Source organism: Pseudopodoces humilis, chromosome 1, assembly GCF_049639895.1.
Source record: "Pseudopodoces humilis isolate 2021_Gansu_Grassland_sample_001 chromosome 1, ASM4963989v1, whole genome shotgun sequence".
In the NCBI taxonomy this organism is placed as follows: domain Eukaryota; kingdom Metazoa; phylum Chordata; class Aves; order Passeriformes; family Paridae; genus Pseudopodoces; species Pseudopodoces humilis.
This window is the reverse complement of record NC_142200.1, coordinates 45,871,050-45,895,203: the sequence shown is the minus strand read 5'-3', so window position 1 is coordinate 45,895,203 and position 24,154 is coordinate 45,871,050. Positions and strand designations below refer to the sequence as shown.

The 24,154-nt window shown below is 39.7% G+C and overlaps 1 protein-coding gene across 3 annotated transcripts in view; it reads right to left on the bottom strand.

The window, feature by feature from the left end:
* OSBPL1A (oxysterol binding protein like 1A) overlaps positions 1-24,154 on the bottom strand; it is a 76,342-nt gene that overhangs the window by 51,232 nt on the left and 956 nt on the right. For 2 of the 3 annotated variants that reach the window (XM_088051462.1, XM_005517210.3), the window contains exons 2-15: positions 23,909-24,092; positions 18,444-18,566; positions 13,543-13,628; positions 11,612-11,686; positions 10,776-10,887; positions 9,574-9,659; positions 7,683-7,827; positions 6,885-6,952; positions 6,760-6,804; positions 5,290-5,363; positions 5,150-5,213; positions 4,135-4,236; positions 2,557-2,679; positions 691-772 (exon numbers count right to left, since the gene is read on the bottom strand). In XM_088051462.1, coding sequence (XP_087907588.1) covers positions 691-772; positions 2,557-2,679; positions 4,135-4,236; positions 5,150-5,213; positions 5,290-5,363; positions 6,760-6,804; positions 6,885-6,952; positions 7,683-7,827; positions 9,574-9,659; positions 10,776-10,887; positions 11,612-11,686; positions 13,543-13,628; positions 18,444-18,564 — 1,183 coding nt within the window. In that variant the 5' untranslated portion in view covers positions 18,565-18,566; positions 23,909-24,092. The remainder of the gene's footprint in view (positions 1-690; positions 773-2,556; positions 2,680-4,134; positions 4,237-5,149; positions 5,214-5,289; positions 5,364-6,759; positions 6,805-6,884; positions 6,953-7,682; positions 7,828-9,573; positions 9,660-10,775; positions 10,888-11,611; positions 11,687-13,542; positions 13,629-18,443; positions 18,567-23,908; positions 24,093-24,154) is intronic. The other variant, XM_014256290.2, reaches the window with a different exon arrangement.

The window sequence follows — 24,154 nt, the reverse complement described above, 5'->3', positions numbered from 1 at the left end:
CTTACAGAACTCCTTCTTGTGTTTAATACATGAATAACTTCTGTACATGTTTAAGGCACTTAATAAAACAAGTACAAACCTCTAGCATCTTGATGCCTGTGATATATTTTAGCAGTTATGCTGCAAAAATCCAGGTACATGTTAAGAATTATAACTTGAAATGAAACCTGAGAAGTTCAAATCTGGTATAAAAGTTGTGGCAAAATCTGTCCCATCATACCATGATGGGACAGATCATACCAGGAGTATGTCCCATCATAGCATGCCTTCAGTTCTCTGTGCAGTTTTGTGATTTCACTGCTCTTTGTACCTGTGAGGAGACACTTATGCACTACAATAAGCTAGTAAGTACAGATTTTTTTTAAAAAATCCTTGAAAGCAGACTCCTGTGCTATATTTTTACGATACTACTCACTAAGGACTATAGCTAGAGGCAGTTTCATTGCATTTACAGCTGCTAATAAAATTTCTTTCAATCAGCATACTTCTTAGTTGTTTCTCCAAATCTGAAATCTTAATTGTTAGCAATTACTATAATGCTACTTTATTTGAATTTTTTTTCATGGGGAAAATTGTCCTCTATTTTCAAGCTCCTGAAAATTTGATTTTGGGGAAATAAAAGCATCCTGTTAAAAAAATAAAAAATCAGTTGCTTGGCAACAAATGACATTTTAAATGAATAAGCTTTACCTTTTGTAGCATCCAAAGATTTAACCATTGCAAGGAAGTCTGAAACCTCTTTACTGAGTCTTTGTTGGCATGTTTGTGCTTTCTGAAAGACAACAAGGATAGCTTGTTCAGAAGTGCCTTGTTTTAAGGGAAGCGTATCTTTTCTTTCTTTACTATAGTGAAATTACAAAATTTGGACAGCATTAAATTAACAAAGATTCCCAGCCCAGAGACTAATATATTAAAACTGAAACAAATTATCTAAAGTACTTTCAAAGAAACACAAGCAAACAAAATATTTATGAACATTTTATCACTGGCCAGATTTTGTTTAACTTAATGTAGCAAATTAACCCCCAAAGCTTTGTTGTATGTGCCACTTTTGCTCTTTCCCTCATTCCTTATAAAGCAGTTTAAAAATACAGGAAGAGCAAGTCCTTCTTCTTTGAGAAACTTAAGGACAAAATTAGCACATTCATTGGTTAATAAATGGCAAGCATAGGGACATGCAGAAACCGACCCCAAGATCATATTTCAAGCCCACATTCAAACCTGGAGACAGTTATCATGAAACCATAAAATGGCTTGGGTTGGAAGAAACCTTAAAGATCATTTAGTTCCAGCCCCTGGCCGACCACACCTTCTACCAGCCCAGGTTGCTCAGAGCCCCATCCAACCTGACTTGCTGCTGCTTCCAGGGATGGGGCGTCCACAGCTTCTCTCAGCAAGCTGTTTCAGTGCCTCACCACCCTCTGAGTAAAGGATTTCTTCCCAATATCAAAACAAAATCTCTCCTCTTCCTATTTATCCTATCACAACTGCATCTAGTGTGTAATCACTGTTACACAGTTGGCCTGCGTAAAAAGTCACTGCCCCTGTTTTTTATAAGCTGCCTTTAAGAACTGGAAGGCTATAGTGAGGTCTCCCTGAAGCCTTTGCTTCTCCAGCTCTCTCAGCCTGTCTTCAAAAGAGAGGTGCTCATTCATTCCCAGTGAACACCTCTGTGGCCCTCCTCTGGACCTTCTCTAACATGTTCATCTTTCTTGTGCTGAGGACCCAGAGCTGGGTGCAGCACTCCAGGTGGGGTTTTATGAGGCAGAAGATGGGAGCAGAATCGCCTCCCTTGCCCTGCTGGCCACTCTGCTTCTGATGTGGCCCAGGATGCAGTTGGTCTTCTGGGCTTCAAGTGCACTGTTATCTATTAAATAATACCATCTTCTGTAGGTTGCTGGGGACTGCCAGTGCCAGTTATCCTCCCACCTCTGCTGCACCACAAGCTACTTTAAGTTCTTGTACTAAAAGGAATGGTACAAGCTGCTTGGAGTTCAGCCACATGAAGTTTTTTTCACTGCAGCACCAACTTTCCCTTAAAATAGAAGGGTTTAGCAGTACATGTATAGCAAAACACAAGAATCATGGGATGAACTCTAGAATTACCAAAAACTACTCATTTCCATTGCAGGTATGAGCAGTCACTGTACAGTGCATCTGAGGTGATAAAAGATCACTTCTAAAACAATTCATTGCCTGTTCTGTAGAGGCAGAGCTCGATGTGGGTTACCTTTGGTGACACTGAGACTGCAGAATAAAAAGTACAGTACACAAAGCTCCCTCTCCTGGCTGAAACTCCCAAGCAGAGCTTTCTGTCTTACAGTAGTGGTGGCAAAAGTTAAACCACAGCCCTGTAGCTCAGATAAATACGTCATTTTAGGCACACAGTCTGTACAGGAATACATGACAGCAAGCAATGCAAACACAAGCAGCATTTACTCATCCACAGGAGGAATCATCACTTTTAGTCAAAGGTATATCAAAGTATTTCAACACAGAACAATACTAATCTGCAACTTCCCAGATCCATGAGCCAAGTAAGTATTCAGTACATACTTTCAGAGTGTCCTGTAGGTCTGTAACAGATACTGCATCATCTTCATCATCACTACTTAGCTGTTCCTGTGTGCAGTAATGAGTGCTATATGCAGAGTGGTCTTCTATTGCTTCCAGCCAGCTCTGGAAAAGAAAAAACAGAGTTAATAAACATTTCAAAGGTCATCCCCAAAACAAGGTATCATGGAAGCAGAAGAACAACATTTTCTCATTATATAAATAAGACAGTCATTAGTAAACTAAGACCTCTCAATAGGCAAGAAATAGATTGCTAGATAACCTAACATATTGCAAATGAAATACTCTGTGGGCAGAGTACCACAGACTTATTAACCATTAAGCGCAAATATAACCCACTCCTCAGTCTATCCAGGGTCACATAAAAAAATCTTATTAATTAAAGGACTGTAGGGAATATATTTTGCATCTCTGGGCTTCTGTTTAGACAGCAAAGTCCCTGAGACAAAGTCTGCCTCCCTATGCATGACAAACTGTACAAAACCTCAAGCACTATCATAACTAAGAGGTAGATTCTTTTCCTGGTCATTGGATCACAGAGTGGCTGAGGCTGGGACTTCTGAAGGTCATCTAGTCCAACACCTCCACTCAAGAAGGCCCACCTAGAGCTGGCAGGCCAGGATATCCAGATGGCTTTTGAAAATCTTCAAGCATGGAGATTCCACAACTGCTCTGGACCCCCTGTGCCAGTGCATGGTCACCCTCACACTTCTTTCTCATGTCCAGAGAGAAACTCCTGTGCTTCAGTGTGTGCCCATTGCCTCTGGTCCTGTCACCAGGCACAACTGAAAAGAGCCTGGCTCTGTCCCTCTTTGCACCTCTCCTCAGGCATTTACAGACATCGACAAGCTTCCCTGAGCCTCCCCTTCTCCAGACTGAGCAGTCCCAGCTCTCTCAGCTTTTCCTAGAAGTGATGCTCTGATCCCTTCAATCACCATAATGGTCCCTTGCTAGGTTCTCTTTAGTATGTTTGTATCTCTCTTGTTGTGAGAAGCCCAAAACTGGACACAGCACTCCAGTACTCCTGTTGCCTCCAACCCAACTCCATCTCTAGTTAGTACACTTGTAGAAGTACAACAGTGAATATACTACAAATAGCCCTGAAAAAAAAAAAAAAAGTCTTTTGTTTCAGAGCCACCTTTTCAGAAAATATAATTTATTAGGTCATCTGGGAGTACAGTCAAGAGTAGAATGTACCAATTAAAGTTCTTTTGTTTGGGATAATGAACTATGAAAGTGCAACAGAAGGAGGCTGCAATAGAAATTTACCACATGGAGAAGGGAATGAAAAAGAGTAAGTTAGATAACAGGGCATAATACAGGCACAGAGCTGGAAAATAAGGTAGCACTTATTTTAAAGAAGAGATAATTACAATGGGTCAATTTTGTGCTGTTTAATCTATAAACGTGCTAAAAGATTTAATATCTGCACTTAAGCTACCAAGTCCTGATGATCAAATTTGAAACATGCTGATACTCATGCATCCATAGCAAGTAGTATGCAAATTATTCATTACAGAAGTTACTGTGTTTTAATGCCTTTGATAAAGTCATTATTACCTCTCTAGTTTGAGAAGGAAGGCTATTTTTAGGAATCTTGAAACGATGAACAGTGTCATCAAAACATCTGACAGAAAAGAAGCAACTGTCTGTAGATTTTACCTAGAGCAAGGTGGAGAAAACACAAAATTAGTTTAATGAATCAATCAGAAAAAAAATTAAGTGTAAACAAAGTAGAAAATTACGCTTAACTCAGAAGTTTTTGCCTCAATTGTGATCCAAGTAATTGTAATTTAGAAAAACTTTGGTCAGAACAGTTTCCATTACATTATGAATAGTAGTGTAGAGGTTACTGTGTCTAAATATGGTATTTGTATTTATTTGCACCACTTGATTCAGACAAAACCACAGCAACAGTTCAAGATCACCAGTAGTAATGAATTTGAAGATACTGGAAAGCAAGTAATTTTTCCACACAAGTGCATATATAAGTACAGTTTAACAGAACTTGTGGTGCCAAATTAGGATAGGGCATTTATAGAAATATGGAAATTATCTTAAATGCATTTTCCTTAAACACTTCATCTTTCTGGGCATTATAAATGACACCTGGCCTTTGTTTTCTCTGTTCACCCCTTCCAAAATGGATTCCCACAAGCATAATGGAAATCAGGGAAGTTTTCCAAAAGTCACTTTTAAAACTGATTAGTCTTGCTACTGAGATCAGCTTAAGTTATGCAATTAGTCACAAGCAGCCAGGGACAGCTAAGGAGGAACTGGAGCTTTGGCTATTCTAGATCACATGCTTCAAACTGACCCAGTCTGCTTTCAGGATGCCTTGTGTGTCTAAATCTTCAAGACTTTAGAAAGCAATGAGGGAGCTTTATGGCCACTTTACATAAAAGAACACTTTGCTGGACAGGAACAAGCGTTTCTTTCAACAGCACAAGCTTTCTCCCTATTTTATAACAAAGATCGGCTTACCAATCCAGCGGAAGTTTTCATTAACCGGGAATGGAATACAATGGAACATAAAAAAACCAACTCAGTAGTTACAACACATTCCACTTCCTACCGTGCAGACAGCTTGTGTTAGATGCTTGCATCCCTGACGATGATCATTATTCACTGCATCAGCTCTTTGAAAGAAGAAGAGATTTAGTAAAGACAGGAATTACTTAAATTGCTTTTCAGAAACTTAAACACAGAACTTACTGTCTCCGATACCAGGAAAGCACTCCGTGTTCTAGAACTATCCAGTAGAGTTTCCAACCAAAAAACCGTGAGCTCTAAAAAGGGAAAAAAATATAAAAAATAAAAAGGCCAGGTAAGCTTAACAGAACACTTTTAGTACAGACAGCTGAGTGTGCAGCTGCAGGATTGAGCTCTGGGTGGTAGGAGCCTGAGGCAAGAGACCATGAAGTGGCAAAGACCCTTTGCTTAGCCAAGGGCACAGGGACTTGTGAGCCGAGGACTCAGCAGGAAGACTCCAGATTTTCACACACTCGTATTGCAAGGGCAGAAACCCAGGGGTTTCTTTGTTTGGGTACCTCCTCAGAGGCACCAACTCAAGCTGCTATTTTGTTATTGCACAATGATTAAAGTAAGGATCCAGACATCTGAGACTCAGCCATGGGAAAGTCAGTAAGAAAACCTTGTCTGACTGAGTATGACAAATTTAGGGAACCAAGCTGGGCACCTGTAGACTCACTGGAGCCACCAACTGCAAAGGGGCTTTGGTCCCAACAGTTAAAAGCCTCTGGTGGAAGAAGTGTGGTGGAGAGAGTGACTCCTGCATGGTCAGACAGAGATGCTTCCTTAACACTTAAAACTAGTAAATGTTACAAAAACCTTTTCATTTCTGCATATCCTGATGATCACAGCAACCTGACAGTATTTTACAAGTGCAGCGCTACCCTTGTTTTTGGAACCAACTGAAGATAAAAGTTGAGCCTGTGATTCAGTAAGAACTGAAATATTAAAATGTTGCATTTTTTAGTATTACAGGAATTGTTGGTCACCACACAGTTCTATTTTATAAAATCAAGTGAGAAACAAAACACATTGAGATATCCAACTACAACATTTTATCTTTCTCAAGCTATAGTACACAGTTCTCATTTAAGAACAGTTCCTTATATTACAATTTTGATATAGGAAAATTTACACTGAAGAAAACTTTAAAGATTTCATTGAGCAACATAATTAAGCATTCATGTAGACCTTCGATACACTTGAGCAACACAGCAAAATTAGCTTTAAACTCATTGAATGCTACTTTCCACTAAGTTTTAAAATTTTCAGAAGGTGATACCAAAATATTAGTTGCAGTTTCTTAAAGACAATGTATCAGTCACAGACTATCAAAGTAATCTATCATGGAAAGAAAAAACAAAAGGCATTTTGCCCACCACACAGACAAGGAAAAAAGCCTTATTGTAGTGAAGCTTTGCCACAAAAATTAGCAAGAAATAGAGATTTTAGAGACTGAGGTTAAGATCACGGTACCATGAATCTAGTAGCTGCTCCACTCAGCCAGCCCATCTATACATATTAGACTAAATTACTCTTAAGTACTATTTAAAAGGTCCTTCATTCATCAGTTATCACTGAAATATAGAAAAAGGACATACTGACATACTTTGAAATTTTACAAGCTATTTTAGAAAAGGAAATAAGCCATACCTTCCATAGGAGACCTTCATATCGTCTCAGGGGCTTGTTGATAACCTGCACAGAAATGAAAGCTCATATAGGAATAGCTTCAACTAGACAGCCTTGGCATTTTAAATTGATACCAAAGTTCCTACCTTTCCAGTTTTACCTGCCAGTATCAGTTTCATTTCTGCACCTTGGGCTAGATCAAGGGGTGTCTGATCTGTTTAGTAACAAGACAAGGAATGAGAACTTGATGCAAATAAACTTAGATGTACCTTAAAATAATTTGACACTCTTTACCCATCAGTTTGGCCTCCAAGCATCTACGCTTACTTGGAATTGGGGAATATCAACTCCTCAGGGACAGAAGACTAAAAAAGGTATTGAACTTTAAGGTACTGCACTGTTTGCCAGAGTTCTACTAACTGCAGAGAGCCCTTTGCCCTTACTGATTTAAATTTGTTTCTAGCTGCCAGCTATAAAATACAGTTTAGGACACTCACAAATACCAAGACAGAGGCATCCTTAAACATAGGACAAGAACACAGTTTGCATAACATCTGCATCAAGTTTTCCCTTTTAGTTTCATTAGAAGCCTTCTTCTGAGGAGTCACTTTGTCCCAGCCACAATTTCAATCTTGCTTTTTTTGTTACCTGTGTTCAACATTTAGTATCAAGAAAAAAAAAAGGCAGGCATATTTCACTGTTAAGACAGTGAGTAAACTTTCCAGAGTCAGCTAAGCTTGGAAAATAAAAGCACATACAATAAGTATTTTGCCACAGTTCTTCAGCCTCTTGCAATTTAGGCACTGTTGGCCTTCCTTTATTAGTGACACAAAGCTTGTAAAGCACTATAACATTTTCCCTGAACACTGTATAATAAGTAACACAGCTTACAGAAGATGTTGAATTTGTGTCTCCACTTAACGTACTTTTCATTTGATACTCACCATTTTTGTTTTTTATTCTAGGATCTGCTCCATTTTTTAGAAGTTTCAATGCACAGTGCTTATGAGCACGGTATGCTGCACAGTGCAAGGGAGTGTTCCCCATCTGATCTGTACAGTTGATATCAGGTGGCTTGCGCTTGTTTAACTGGAAAAAAACAAAGTTCTGCTTACTTATTGGTTTTCCTCCCTCTCCAGATGCCACATTCTCCCTTTTGAAAATTAGTTGTCCCTAACTAGGATGCTTCAGTGTAGATCTGGCAACAAAGAGTGCATTTAGCAAGTGTTCTGACAATGGCAGGGACTGCAACAATCAAACAAGACATTCAGCTAGAGTAAAGAACTTCAGTGCTTTCCTTGCTGCACCCCTTCCACCTCTGCTGCACAATATGGACATGTTTTTCTGCTCAACTGCACAGTGCCAGGGAAAGTTGCCCAGTATTGCAGTTCAGTTATTTATATCCTAGAATCGTCCTGCCCAGTTCTACTGTCAGAAATCCACTGTTCTTCATAGAAGACTCCCAGGCACAATGCAGAGTTACCACAGGCCAATGCTAAATCCACAAAAAAATTGTGCAGCCACCGTTGCAGAGAGTAAGAACTCTGAACTGTAGGGTGGCAGACCTGCCAGTCCCAATGCCAGCTATCCTAGGCCATTTAGAGCTCCTAGTACAGGCAATATGTTACACAAAGAGTTTTGCTGCATTCTTAAGTCTATTATGATAAAAGTAGCCATGGAACCAAGGGAAAAAAACCCCCAAAAAAACAAACTGAGTTTTACTCACACACAACAGAAATGTTTTGAGAAACTGACCCCTTCAAAGAGAAGGGTCATTAAGCATGACACTGCTACCTACCCTAAAACACCACTACACTTCCACTCAAAAACGTGGCTACTGGATGTGTACATGGGGATTGAACTGAATGATCTGTAGAGGTCCCTTCTGGCCCAAACCATTTCATGCACTATCAATCACTTAAGCTCCCAAACCAGATGGGAGTGCCTTAATAAAAAGTATAAGTTACTGAGAAGCAGCCTTAGGAGACCAGAGTCACAAGTGCATGACAATGATTTTTGAGAAACTCAGTTTAAGCATTCACATTAGCCATATGCTTTCTTTGAAAAATTATTCTATAACAGAATTCTCACAGCCACAATTTAAGTTAACATCAACAGCAACCACCTTATATGTATTTCAGAAATAGTCCTAAAAGGGATAATCTACTATAGCTGTTGTTTACAGATCAACTGGTAAGTTAAAGCACTGGGACTCCGCTTCAAAACCCAGCTGGATTTGGTCCTGAGCAACCTGCCCTAGTTCATTCTGCTCTGCAAACAGGAGCTGGACTTGATTACATCCACAGGCACCCTCCAGTCTTTCTGTGATTGCTTCTGCCACAGCCTTCCCATGCCACCACACTGTTCATCTGGGAGTACTATGAATGTGCTCACATACACATACAGTTTCCAATTTCTGCTCAGCATGAAACTGTGCTGTGCAGACGACTGTCCCTTAAAAACTACAGTGGGTGCTAATGACAAAGACCTTACTTTCAAGATTAAAGACAGGCCACACTGTGGTGAAAATCTAGGCATCCATGACATTAAGGTATCCACAATAACATAATAAGCTTATCTCAGCAGACCACAAACCTTTGCTGCTGTTTACAGTTAACTAGCTAATTCTTTCTAAAGGATTTAAAAACACAAAAGAAGCTGAAAACCGTTGGTTTTGCAACCTTCAACAAAGAGGAAGAGCCTTGAGGGTTCAGCACCTTACCAATATAACATGGTGCACAGCACTAATATTCCAAAGTCACAGCCTTTGAAGTGCAAAGCACAAAGTCATATTTTGTTGCATTATGGATTGAATCACTTGACTTGAATTCTTACCAAGGCAGTCAATTTCCCTGTTTCCCCCTCTCTCGCTGCTCCTAAGAGGAGTTCTTCCAGTTTCCTTTCTTGTGTCCTTTCCACTGCTATTAAGAAAAAAAAAAATAGAAGTAAGGTCAGTCTCAGTAGAGTACATATGAGGTACAACATTCAAAAAACTATAGCAAAACAAGCCTAGAGAAGAAAGAGTTTCCAGTATTATTTATTTGGGACAGGTATAAATAGAATATTTACTCAGAGAAGTTTGTATCAGAGCAAAGACATAAACACAAAAAAGCACATAAAATTTGACAAGATGTGTAAATTATTATTATCATTATTTTGACACTTAAAACCAAGGCCACTCCCTGCAGAAGGGAAAATGGGAACTAACACCCTCGTTTCAGATCTTCTCTATGTTCTTTTCAGATTCTCTTCTACTCTTCTTATCACCCTACCAAAATTTTATTTTTCTCTAACAATTCAGCAGATGAGCAGTGGAAATGAGTTATTTGCACATTTGCATGTAGAATCGTAAGAGATATCACTTCTTATATGCAGTCTGTGATAGTGGGCACAAAACTCCATCAGTATTTAGGAGTATTACATAGTAATACCAGGAAGCAACAGTTTTTGAAATCTCCAAAACTGTAATCAGTGAACTAGATTAGTAGTTGGACAACATCTGCCTCATCTCTGACACCTGTGAGACATGGAGGAAACAATGGGAAGGATTTTGATTTTTTTATGCTTTTAACACAATGCCTAAGACTGCAATAGCAAGTCCTAAATCTGATCATAACTGGGTCACCTCTTCAAAGCTCAGAATTTTGCTCTCTAATGATCTGGTTGACACAAAGCCACTTACCGTTCTTGAGGTTTTTTTCTTCCAAAGAGCCAAGGCTTTGACTGCCCATGTACCATTCAAAGCTGTAGCAAGGACTACCTACCTCAGCAGGACTGAAATAGTTACCTGAATAATGCTATTTGTTTTCATAATACTTATCTCTCGAGTCACAAAAACTCCCACTTGTCAGTACTGCAGACAAGAACCAAAAACTGTGACTATTTTCTTTCTAATAGCCAAATTTAAAAAGAAAATTCAACTGAACTTCTGTAACTTGCAGAAAACATTAAAAAAATAAAAAAATAAAAAAGAAGCAGCTTTTAGAATGCACACATGTAAAAATACCCCAAAACAAACTTTGGCCTATTGAAGTTACCTTCCAACATATTCCTTATGTCCTTGTCATGAGTAACTTCTTTTGCAGTCTCTCCACTGCCGTTAACAATAGAAGGATCAGCATTATGCTGTAAGAGTAACATCACCACCTCCTGAAAAACAATTTTAAAAACACTGCTTATCTGTCTGTGCAACTGCAAGGACACAATCAGGCTTTCCAGCTATTGACATCCTTGTAACCAATGGCCTCTCACCACTGCTGGTTTGTTATGAGAACAGGAAGGGATGTGTTAGAGATTGAAGAGTGAGACTGACTGCAACCTTTTCTCTCCCATCAGTCAGGCTGAAGGAGCCAACAGGAGGTACAGCTGAACAGACTGACCCTGAAGAACTGGTATACCTGGTGTGAATGCTGAATTTGACGTAAAAATTGTATAACTGGCTCTTCTGACAAGACAGAAAGTAGTTACTCCTTCTGAAGGGCCAAGATGTTACCCAGAGCAAGTACTAGTTTTGGAATGATGGTGGCATGGGGGAAGAAAAAAAGTCACATTACACAGGCCTATAAAAACCTCTTTAGTTCTAATTAACTATGAACAAACAGCATTTCCAGATACCAAATGAGCCTGTGTGTCCTAATTTAAGAGATTCTTTTCTCTCCAGAAGCTACTAAGATTAAAACAATGTGGTTTCTCTCTGTGGCTTTTTTTTTTGGACAGAGTTACACAAGCTAGGCAATGTGCCTAATCCCTCTGAACATGCTGTACTGAAACAGACAATAAGTAATTTTTAGACACTGTAAAAACATCTTTCTGAATTGCTAGCACTTACTTAATAATTCTACAAGTGAGGCTTAAAAAAGCCACCATACTTTACCTTACGACCTGTGAAAGCTGCACGATGGAGTGGAGTGTCCCCCATGTCATTCAGCACATTCACATCTGCACCAGCCTAAACAGCAAGACCAAAAGACACCTGAATGTCCTTCCAACAAGAACTTCATGGCTATTCCCTCTTACTGGGGGGAAGGGCAGACAGGACTCTAATGTAGACCTCGTGGCACATCATATCAGTAACACAGTTATCCTGGAAGCAAGGATATAGTACGTACATGTCTAAGATTCATAGCCGACATTCTCTCAATTGCTTCAAAAAGGAAAAGCCCTCTGCATTCTTCCAGGCACACTTTTAATAAGAGGGTATATGGGAAGTAAGTTTCATACAAGGGGTGGGGGGCTGTTGTTGTCTTGGCTTTTGTTTGGCTTGGGTAGTTTGGGGTTTTGTAGATCTTCCTGTTGAATCTCCCTTCTTTTTGTCACGCACTTTCTCCATCCCATACCTTTTATCTGAAAGGAGTAGTGCTTGCCACGCTGCACAGGCACTCTTCCAAGAAACCAAGAAATCCTATCCCTCTTTCATTAAGTATTTCTTCTACACCACTCTACCTAACCTCTCAAAGGGTCAAAGAAAGGGCAGGGCATACTTAACTTCATCACATATGTTTAGATCACATGATTTAGCCAGGTCATTGCTGCCTGCCTGAAGTTAACTGGTGAACCTGACTAGTTCCAGAGCTCTGTTTCTGATAATGCCTCCTTCACTTGCTCTTGGCACAAGTACACAGACACACTTATACATGCCTAGCTTTCAGAAGTGCACAGCCTCACTTATTTCTCATCTTGTTCTTTAAATAATAGCCTTTCAAGAGCCCTATCAAAGGAACTAAAAGTACAAAGTCGTATATACTCTTCTAACTCTTGAGGTTGGATGCTTGATAAATGCATTAAGTGATAAAACTACCTTTTGCTTTAAGTAGCCCACTTGAATTGAAAATAGCATTATTTACTGAGCAAGTGTATAGGCTAGAGAAGAATTTCTCAAAGAAGTATCAAATTTGTTTCCTCCTTTAAAGTCTGGATTATGCTGGCAGCTTTTATTCTCAATGAAATTCAAGTTTAGATTATCTTTGCACTTGAGCCCATTTACCACACTCCTGCCATCCCGCAAAATCTTTAAAATATTAGAGAGGGTCTAATATGGTTAAGGTTGGTTGAAGCTATCCTGAGAGAAAAAAAAAAAAATCAGTCAGAAGCCACACAAGTCACTGCATTTGTTATGCAAATACAGACATATCAGTTTTGATAACTGAAGTCCATCATTTCAGAATTCATCACAGTTTGACTCATTATTTCTTTCTAATGTCTTTGAAATAATGAAATGTGTTATCCAGTGCCTGAAAGAAACACATACAAGCTACTTTGCACAAAATTCTGTGCATGCTTCTACTCACAATATAGAATTAGACAATGCAGCTTTTTTTGCATTTGAGACACTTTAGCTTTTTCTACAGCTCAGTAACTGAAATTGCATAATCTTAAGTACTTTATGTACAACAGTAAACTAACCAACTGTTGAAGTAATTGCATTACTAGTATCACATGCTGGCTTATATACAGACACCCACTAAGCTTCAAAAAATCTGAGCTTTCACCAGTGCACACCTATATATTGCACATCTTTAATTCCCACACACAAATAGTTACGCTCCAAGAGAAAACCAGCTAGGTACCAATAATTGTAAAAACTGCCCTGAGTAAGGACTCAGTTCTACTGTACAGACTTCCACGTTCACTGGGTCCTTCTAAACCAGGCCTATCTTAATGTCAAAGCAATCAGTTATGTCTATGTTACATGTAGATAAACTGTAGGAGTGCCTCTGCCTCTCTGCAAAGCCTCCTTTCTTCTGTCACAAAAACCTGAACACTAACTGCTTCTAGCCTTACACAGAGAGGAAAATAGATATATACCTTCAGCAAATCCTCTACCACAACAGCATGTCCAAAGTAGCAAGCAAGGTGAAGAGGTGTCCAACCCATATTAGACTTACTTCTGCCTAAAAGACAAAACAGGTAAATTAAGTTTTGATCACACAGTACAAAAGAAATATTGTTGTGTGTTTGGAGGGTGTCATGGATGACCGTTCTTCACAGTAGCAGAGGAACAAGGAGGCTGGAAGCCTCAATACTACTCATATTATTTAAATTACTAAATCAGGAGGCAGTTTGAGAAAGCTGGATTCAAATATATTAAAAAAACCAAAAAACAAACAAACAAAAAACCAAAACAAAAAAAAAACCAAAAACAAAACAAAACAAAAAACAACCAAAACAAACAACCGAACTCAAAAAAATCAACCCCAAAAAACCCAAACAAAAACCCCCACAACCTTCTAAAAGTGAAAAGTCATGTTGCCTGACTGAGAATAAAACTTTTCTTTGCATGTAGCACCTTTCAATACCAGCAAGAAGCTTCAGGTACTTTCATTCTTCATTCACTATGAAAATGGCACACGCAAGCACATTTTTCTCTTGTTTATAAAAAAAAAAAAGGTCTTTGGTTTACACAATTTTATTTTCTTCACCCAAATGAGAGGTAAGACACCCCATCTTTCAAACAAAGGATTCAAAATAAAATAGGTGGAATGACCTAAGGTTGAGGTTTTTTGGCATCAGTTGTTTTGTTACCTTGTGCTTTACTCAGTTTTAATAAAGACAGCCTCACTAAGTAAAGTGCTTTGAAATCTATAAGCACAATAGAACTCATGTATTATCTACAGCTCTAAGTTGCAGAATGATAAAGGAAAGACAGGAACCAGGCACAAAAATGACCATGCAAAGGAAAGTATGATTTATTGATTCATACCTTAAAAAGCATTTAAAAAATGATGTGGAGGACTGGCTCTATGAAATTCAACAACTCTCCTACAATCAATTCTTTAAGAGCAAGATATTAAAGCATTAGAGATTACTTAAGTTAGCAACTCGCTTTCCAACTGCAACACTCAACTCTATTAAGCAAAGGCAACTTGTGCTATGTTTTTACTAAGCAACAGACACACAGCATTACAGAGTCACCTAAAAGCTACCATTTTATACTTGGAAGAAAAATGAAAATAAGGCAGTAGAAATTGTTTTGAAATCACTGCCACCATTAATTTTTCCCCTGTCATATAACCTCAAGTACTGACACATGGAACACAAGTTTCCCCTGAGAAAACAAGCCACAAGCACAAGGAAAAGAAACTGTTCATCTTGAAAGTTCATCATCTTTTCTGCTCTCATATTAAAAATTAACATTAGCATGTCATTCAGAGCTGAAATATTTTCCTAATTCTTATAACTGTTTCCAGCTAACATTCCTGCCCTTTACTGACAATTTCTTTTGTAATTTGATTCTCTTTCTTCTCAACTTCTGTTGTTTCCAACCCCAGATTTAGATCTTTCCCTCATTACAGTCTGGCCCACAACAGAGCTCCTACCTATGTCATTGATGGGCCAAAGTATCACAGAAGATAAACACTGTGTGGATTGCTAACTCTGGGGCTATTTATGTTGGATAACATACTAAAGAGACTTCACTCATCCCTCATTCCAGTAGAGAATAAGGTTCATTCAAAGAATACAAAAGAGGTCTGAGCTGCACTGAATTCATACAATTAGCCCAGAACAGTCATTAGTTAACAGCACTGACAAGATGGTTTTGCTGCCAAGGAATTCAGTCATGAAAAAAAATAACCCAGAACCTGTCCAGATTTGTAGTTCTTAATATATAAAGTAAGAACACACCCTTGTTCTGCATCCACTCTGAATGTTTGAATTTCTGATGTTAGCTGTCCATTTATTTCTCAAGCTTTTGAGGTGTTCTCTTCAAAGTGACTACAAGTGTTTGTACTTTTTTATTATTATTTTAAACCATTACACCATTACACTAGGGAGAATGCAAGGGTAGGAAAGGAGAAATAATGAAACTCCAACAAAAAACATAATTCCTCTCCCTCTCGCACACAGCTCTTTGCTTTAATGCCAGTTAATTCTAAGTCTCAAGTGTTACCATTTGTTTAGAGAATGGAAACAAGGTAGGTAGTCATTTTCCATGGCAGCCATGACTGCTAGGCCACTGTGCAGTCTTTTAAACATGTATTTTGCCATAACACACTACTGACCATTAACCTTACATTACACGTTTTTTTTACTTTGGAAATTCCTAGATATGCTATTTTCTTGTATTGAAGGAGAATGACTCAACAAAAGACAGCCTTGGAAAACACCATTATTTTGGATGAAACCTGGGTTTGGTACTGTTTAACATGGACACCTTCTTTCCAAACCAGTGAACTGAGGAACCCAAAAAGAGATGTTCAGATTGTTTGGCTGGATTTTCCTCCTGCTTATCTGCGAGCACTGACTGGGTAGAATACAGTCACAACTGAGTGAGTACAGGAAGCCTGAATTTATTTTCTCTTCCTTCACTTTGGTTGAAATTGTGATGTTTAGGATCACTGTTGTCAGACCTGACACTTATGAATATACAGCACACACAGCCTCAGATGTAGCTCCCCTCTGAAAAGACAAGGAAAAGATGTTGAAGATAGGCTTTGACACCCAGGCACATCAACTTGTCAGACTTACGGCTACCAAGGCACACCCTGCAGGAAGCTTACACCACCCCCAGTACAGCCTCCTATCTTCTCCAGAAGCACTTTATTTCAAGCCAAGTGGCACTGTTCTATCAAATGCAAATCCTGAAGGAACTGCTACAGCACTGAAGACATTCCCCACACCCTAACTTTCTAGGGACGTCTATTATCCAAGATAATGACAGACGTACAAGAGGTTGTCAGGAAGAGAAGGAAGATTAGCTGTCCTTTTGCAACCCTTACAGTCTACAGTGTGTACTTCAGTTAATCATCAGGTTGTTATGTAATTACTATCTGGTGGTACCCAACAGATCAAAACAATCAGAACAAGATATAGTGCTTTGGCTAGTGAGAAGGCAGAATGGCAGGATTGGTTATACAGCTGAGGCTGTTTGGCCTCAATTTGTCATAGACTGTTTCCAATGGAACACTCTATGGGGGCAAAGTGAAACAAGTCATGCTCTGAAAAGTGACTGCGGAAAAATAGAGGAGACTTAACTCTGAAGTTTCACACAACTAGAGCAGTTCTCCAGATAAAACTAATTATTCTTCTAACATTTAGAAGAATTGAAACTTCAAAAGCAAAGATTTCATGGTGAACAAAATCCATATTTGGAACTAGTTTAGATTAAATATAATATCACAAGCACATTCCCTCTAGCTTCCTAGACCTCCCATTAGCAAGCATTAACTAGCTGGCACATACTGCTAAACTAGAAAAACAGCTAAGCACCAATCTTTCACTTCATTACCCGAGTCTCTTCTATGCTGCAGAGCATAGAAGACTTTCTAACCAGAGACCCATTTGCTTGATATAATACATGGCAGATTATGCCATTTCATTATGCTTCCTTGACTTCAGATTATGTATAACAACACATTAAAGACACTCTGAAATCTCTTCTAAGCACAGGGAACTTCAGGATTTTACTTATGGGCACTGTTGCATGAATCTTAAGGTACTTTTATTCCAACTGTATAAGCACTACACATGTCTTGAATAGTTACCAAGGATATAATTCTGAGGATGGAGGACTTCAGCTTCATCAAGGCACAGCTGGTTCCCCTTTAAATTATGAAGTAGCTCCCCAAAGATGAAGTAGCAAGAGCTTGGGTTTCAAAACTTATTTTTCCGAGGTGAGTACGTTAACCATTGAGGAAACACAAACATGGCTGAGTAGTTAAACAAAAGAATAAGTAAGCTGATGATTAAGAATAAGACCTGGGAAAGGGATAGAGCTTGCTCAGGTAACAGGAATCCCTGCCCTTTAGGGCAAGGTGTTCCCTTCTGTTATGGTTGAGAGGAAGCACAGTCCACTCTCCCTCTAGCACTTTATTCTCAGTGCTGCTAAACAGTTAAATGCTGAACAGTGGAATACCAGCCTGGGTAGAAAGAGTGGGATTCACATCCACATCTTGGAAGCAACCAGAAACACACTCATGCAAATAAAGAGAAATATAAAGCTACTAAAATAACAAAGTAAGGTAGTAAAGTAAGTAGTAAGGTAGTCTGCAATTGCTAGCAAGCTTGCAAATCTAGTCCGAATTTGAAGTTTTAATGCACAGCAAGCAAGTTGCTGAGCCACACCTCTGTTAGCTGCACATGAGCAAAACTTCAGTGATGGCCAAAGACTCAGACAAAGATGGAGAACAGTCTTAGTTTCTCTTCCCTAGTAACCTAGTATTCTGCTAGAAGTAAGAAGTATATATTTGTCCCAAACATTTTTGCAAGTGGCAAGAAATGTAACGCTTCTGCAGTGTGATAACAAAATATGGGCCTAAAAAAAATCCCAAAGATAAAAAACCCCTTAAACTGAGGACAGCACAAATGACTGACCTGATCTAATCTTCTCTGCAGCCCTGATGAAAGCTATTTACCTCCCTGAACAATTCCCGGGCACCAACCCAATCTGTTCTGTTTAGTATTCTAAAGCTTCAAAGTTGGCATAAGCATGAACACAGGCAAAAAGAGATACTGATTCTTTGTCTTGTTGATACTTCTAGTGTCTGTGAATTATGCTGAGTTTTTCTGCACACTGCAACTACCCATACTCTTTTATTATCTCTCCCCTATGCAAATATGCCCTTAAGTCATAGTGTAAAAGCTGTTTAAGTTGTGTTTTTATTACTCTGCTGAGCACTCCAAAGAAAGCAAGATTATACTATCACTATCAGTTTCACTACATGTGACTTCAACAGCAGGATTACAAACATTTGAGGAAGGCTACTAACCTTTACAGTTGATATCAAAGCTTATTTCTCCTTTGTCCAAGGTATCCAGCAGCTGTTTAACTTCTTCAGCATTTCCATTTCTAGCATCATGGAGAAGCTGCTGTTCTGCTTCTGTAGTCATCTCTAACAAAAGATTTGAAAGAAGAGATTTTGCAATCGGTTATACTGCTCTAAGTTATAGCTTATATCACTTTTTGCTGTTATTAAATTCTAACCCTGGTATGAGAAAGATAACTATTCTTTCTGTGGAACACACTTAATGCAAAAGCTGTTGCAACATCTAGCACTCAGGCTACTAAGAAGCATTAAAATTCCTCATACAAAGCAGTTAAATAACCCATGTTTTCTTGCTTCTCTGTTTTCTAGGTTCTAAGGGTGGCTTGGGAGTTGAAACTCTATGCCACAAACAAGGCAAGCTTTGCTATAAGCATAACCAGCTACAAGCATGTGCTTTTTCCTTACAAGGCTTTCACCCTTATCCCTTAAGGTTTCCAAAGGCAACAGGAATGAAAAAAAAATAAAATAAAAAAGTAACTATGTACACCCATTAACCCAAGTATTACCTGAGAATTAATTGAGAGTTATTTTGGCTGCCAACCCTGGAGAACAATGTCTTTGCATGGAGATGTCAGATACCCATCAGTGATTAGTACTATCATCTCTTGAGCCTGGGTATCTGAGGCCCTGCAACCTCAACTCGAAAGGGAATCGAGGACTCAAACAACTTCATAGATTTGACCTTATCTTCAAGAAACACAATAGTACAATATAAGGAAGTTAACACACAACTGTAAAAGATCACTAATTAGTAATTCTAAACCTACTATTGCTCTTGAACTGCAAAGGAAAAAAAGTGGTATTCATGTCTTTCAAAGAAGGGAGAAACAAACCCAAAACTTTTAACATAACTATTTTACAGCTCTCTAATAGACAGGGAACCTTAGACCTTTGGACAAGCAATACTGCCACTTACTAGGTCTGCTGAAGTTACTAAACGATTTCTTAACCAATCTTTTTCCACACTGAAATCACAATCTGAAGTTGGTTTGCTCTTTTTAAATGCTATTACAATGACTACCACTGCATGAAGTTTAACAAGCACAACTGCTGGACTCTGCATCTGGGACAGGGCAGCCCTGGATGTGTGTATAGACTGGGGAGTGAGATGCTGGAGAGCAGCAGTGCAGAAAGGGACCTGGGAGTAGGTCCTGGTCAATGGCAAGTTGAATCTGAGTCAGCAGTGCCCTGGCAGTCAGGAGGGCCAAAAGTTTCCTGGGGGGCATCAGGCACAGCATCACAGCCGGGAAAGGGAGAGGATTATCCCACTCTGCTCTGCACTGAGGCGGCTTCACCTTGAGTCCTGAGTGCAGTTTTGGGTTACACAAGGCATAAAAGGCATAAAAGGCATTAAGCTATTGGAGAATGTCCAAAGGAGAGCACTGAAGATGAAGATCTTCAATGAAGATCTGGAAAGGAAGCTTTATGAAGGGAGGCTGAGGTAATTTGGTTTGTTCAGCCTGGAGAAGAGGAGACTGAAGGGAGACCTCACTGCAGTCTTCCACATTCTTATGGGGGAAAGCAGAGGGGTGGGTACCAATCTCTTCACTCTTGTGACCAGTGACAGGACTTGGGGAAAAAGCTGAGTCAGTGGAGATTTAGGTTTGGTATCATGAAAAAGTTTTTCACCCAGGAGGTGGCTGAGCACTGGAACAGGCTCTCCAGGGAAGTGGTCACAGCACCAAACCTGACAGAGTTCAAGAAGTGTTTGGACAATGCTCTCAAGCACATTGTGAGATTCTTGTGGCATCCTGCATAGTGCCAGGACCTGGACTCGATGATCCTGATGGGTACCTTCCAACTCAGTTTATTCTATGATTCAACTAGACCTAGATACAACATTGCCCTATTTAAATACACTGCTTTTAAGTGATGTCAAGAAACTATGTTAAAAAGTGCTTCAAAAGACTCTGCTGATATACACAATTTATTGTTGTTAATACAATAGGAAAACAAGAGAGTTCCAAATTTAGTGTCTCCAGTTTAGTATGTTCACCTCACACACTAGGTTTACCAGGTCCTGCAGACAGTTAACGATTACCGGCCTCACACAGTTAGCTTTCCTATACTAGCAAAGGTTTTGATTGGTGCCACAATCTGTTTACACTGCTGTTCTGAACAGGCAGCTTGATTGCACCACACACACACTCACAGCTTAAATAGATGCAGGGAGCTCTTCGACTAGGGTAAGATAAGAAGCCACTCAGCAAGAAAAGAGACAGTGAGAACACTGGGTAAGGAACAAAAAGCCTGTAACAGTGGCAGATCCTGCAATGTTCAAGACTGAGGCAGAAATTAGAACAGGACAGACTGCTAAAGTGCTAACAATACAGCAAAGAGAGGTTTCCCTACTGTTTCCTCAATCAGCAAAGGCAGAGAGAGAATCTGTTTTCAAATAATTTGACAAAGACTAAACAAGCCCTTCCTAGTATATTTCAGAAGAACAGACTGGATCAGTCAACTGCAATCTACCACAGACCCAGGATACAAATGCTTTCTCCAGAAGCAGTTAGTCAGCAATCTTGTTCATGCACGCTTTTCAGTTCTACCAGAAAACAAAACAATCAGTACTAGTTCTTCTAGCAGTCCTTTGGGCCCTGAAGCTACTTTCTCCTTCAAATGGGAGTCTGTCCACTTATGGAGGTAACATAGTGCAGTTTATTGCTACTGGGACAGGTATAATTTTCCTCAGTGCATCAGTTCTAGCAGTGTCTTGAGAATGATCAAAATGTATGTTAATGTATTATCAGCCTGTAATACTATCTCTGAAGCTGAGTGATACAGTTTCAGTGGGACACAGAATGCAGCGCTGGGAATCACACAAACCAAAGATAACAGGACAGTTAGACTCATTTTGCTGGCTTAGCCATCATTGTGGGGGAGGAGGAAAGGCAGAAAGCAAAGCTCATCGTTCATTTTCACCCCCTCCCACACAATATTGCTTTAGCCATGTCTCAGATGAGAAACAGGCTCCTATCATTACTCTGTATGTCGACAACTCTATTTGTCAACATCCCACATACTTAGCAGGTACGAATTGCAATGCACTGTCACTGCATTAACAACCTGCTGTTTCCATTCCATATTGACAAGAGGGAAGAAAAGACTGTTTGGGAAAGAAACCGAAACACTAATTCAAATAAACAACTCTTGTATGCAGCAAGGCCCATTATGTACATGAGCAGAATCTTAAACAGCTCAAGATACACAGAAAGTTCAATCACTATATAAAATTACTTGGATAGTTTTTCTACCACCAAATAGTTGTAAGGTTAAAATCACCGATTTGTTTGTACTCTTACAGCAAACATTAGCAATAGAGTAACATGCACAGTAATGGTCTGTCTGCTTCACTGGTTTAGTCCCCAAAGACCTTGCTGTTCAGGCCAAGCCTCCAATTTCAAATAAACTTTGTAAGCCTGAAGCATGCAATGATGCAGAAGAATTACTGTCTGGCCACTAATCATAGAAGGATCACTCACATCAAAGTGTTTCTACAACTGGTGTTGGGAAGTGAACCTGCATGCAGTTACCCATGAGACAAATGATAAAGAACATACAGTTTCAGCTAATGAGCTAAATGGCATGCCTAAATAAAGCTGGCAGCAAAGAGACTCTTAACAGAACCTTTTATAGTCTCGTAAATACTGTTTTAAGCAACAGGACTTGCTCTATAATGGAGATGAGAAACCATCAACATGAGTCTGAGTGACAAGTTTAGAGTATGGAAACAAATCAATACACAGGCATTCAAGTGGTGTGTATTTGCAGCTGTATTTCGTACACCTATACTCCTGTGCAGACAGGAGTTCAGTTGGTCCCATGATCTACCATGAAGAGCTCCAAAATTCTCACCCACTAGTTTTGAGGCACCGAGACAGGCCATCAGCACTGAGGGAGAAATTTAATATTTTGTTTGGAGTTACTAGCCTTAAGATAGTACTAGCACATTCATCCATATGGATTGTGCTGCTTCTATGTACATCTACTAGCCACTTAAAAGAGAACACATCTTCCAGTCAGCCATGCTGCTATCATTACCTTATTCCATTCATCAGCTGATACAGGTAAATTGCCTTTCATGGCCCCTATTTATGCCTTGTGCCCTTGAAAGGCTTGCATGGCAGTATCCACATCACAGAACATTATTTAGCATGCCCTCTGCAGCTCAGATGTGACTGTAAGGCACTTTGGTTGAACTCATTACGACTGCCACAGCAGTACTTGACTGCTAATTGAATCTTATCCCTTAAGAAGGTATAAAAAATAGCATTGAGATGGTCCACTTTTATCTTCTTCTATGAAACCTATGCCAGAGTGATCCTGCCACACTACCACAGGGTCTGTCTTCACACATTTGTTTCCAGTACAGATAACACAGGTTACCATTCTGTTTAAGCCTGATTAAGGGAGTTTTGCAGAATGCTTCAACACAAAAGGCTGCCTAACTACCTACATACAAACAACTAACTTTACCCAACTGCTAGGATAAAGTCCAAGCAAATAAAAACAAAACAAAAAACAAAACAAAAACAAAACAAAACCAAAACAAAAAAAACCCGGCTTTTCTCAAAGCAATCTACAAAGATCCAAAGTGCCACTCCTGACTATGAGGCAGCACTATTTGTAAGACTCACTTGTTTTTGCTTTGATTTCTTCTCCTGCTGAATCCTCTAGCCATGTACACAGCCCAGAACAATGACAATATACACTAAGCAGAATATGAGTGGGTTTCACTCATATACAGCTAGAAGAGCAGGAGAAGCAGTACTAGCACTGGCCAACTTAACATTAAGGCTCTGAGACAGTGGCCATGGGTTGCATAGAAAGTTTTCTCCTCATGACACACAGTAAGGCTAGCAAAAAGCACAACATTGTCTAGTATTTCAACAGATCTTCCTCTAGCAATGAAAGATTCCCGTAGGAAGGGCTGATACTCGTTCAGGAAGATTTCTTACACGTCCCAGCACGCACACATTACGACGTGATGCTTGCAAAGAAGGCGGACAAAATGCACTAAACCGCACAAACAGACAGAACCTGTCCACAAACCCACGTAACACACTGTACTGACAGGAGCTGCTCCATGAAGAAAGAGTACTAGATGCATGAGTGATGTTATCTAAAAGTAGTTGTTTCAGTCTTCGGGTAAAGGGTTGTAGAAGTTAGAAGCTGGTCATGCCTCTATGACAGTCTTCCTGTGAAAGCAGCACCTCTCTAAAATCAAGATACTGTTTGCTTAACAGCAATTAATATCTGCAATAACACATCTATTCAGCACCACTCCCAAGGCAACACTATTTAAACTAATCCTCGTTCTTGGGCATCTCCTGGCTGTTTTCCGCACATATTTTATTTCTGTTACATCAAAGACTTTCTTTCAGCCCAGGCGCTCCGAATAAGCTTACCCACAGCTCATGCGAGATCTCACCGGGATCAGCAGGCAGGCACAGTCCCAAGCAGTCAGAACTTCAGCAGAACCTCCGGAGTTCCCTGCGCCCGCCTGGAATCGAGAGGCTCGTTCCGGTCCCGGTAATTAAACACTTTTTAAGGCGAGTCAGGCTCACGCGTCGCAGCAGCTGCGCTCCTTGCCTGCGGGGAAAGGTGCGCTCAGACCTGCGGCCAGCGCCGCGCCTGTTCCAGGGAGGGGAACA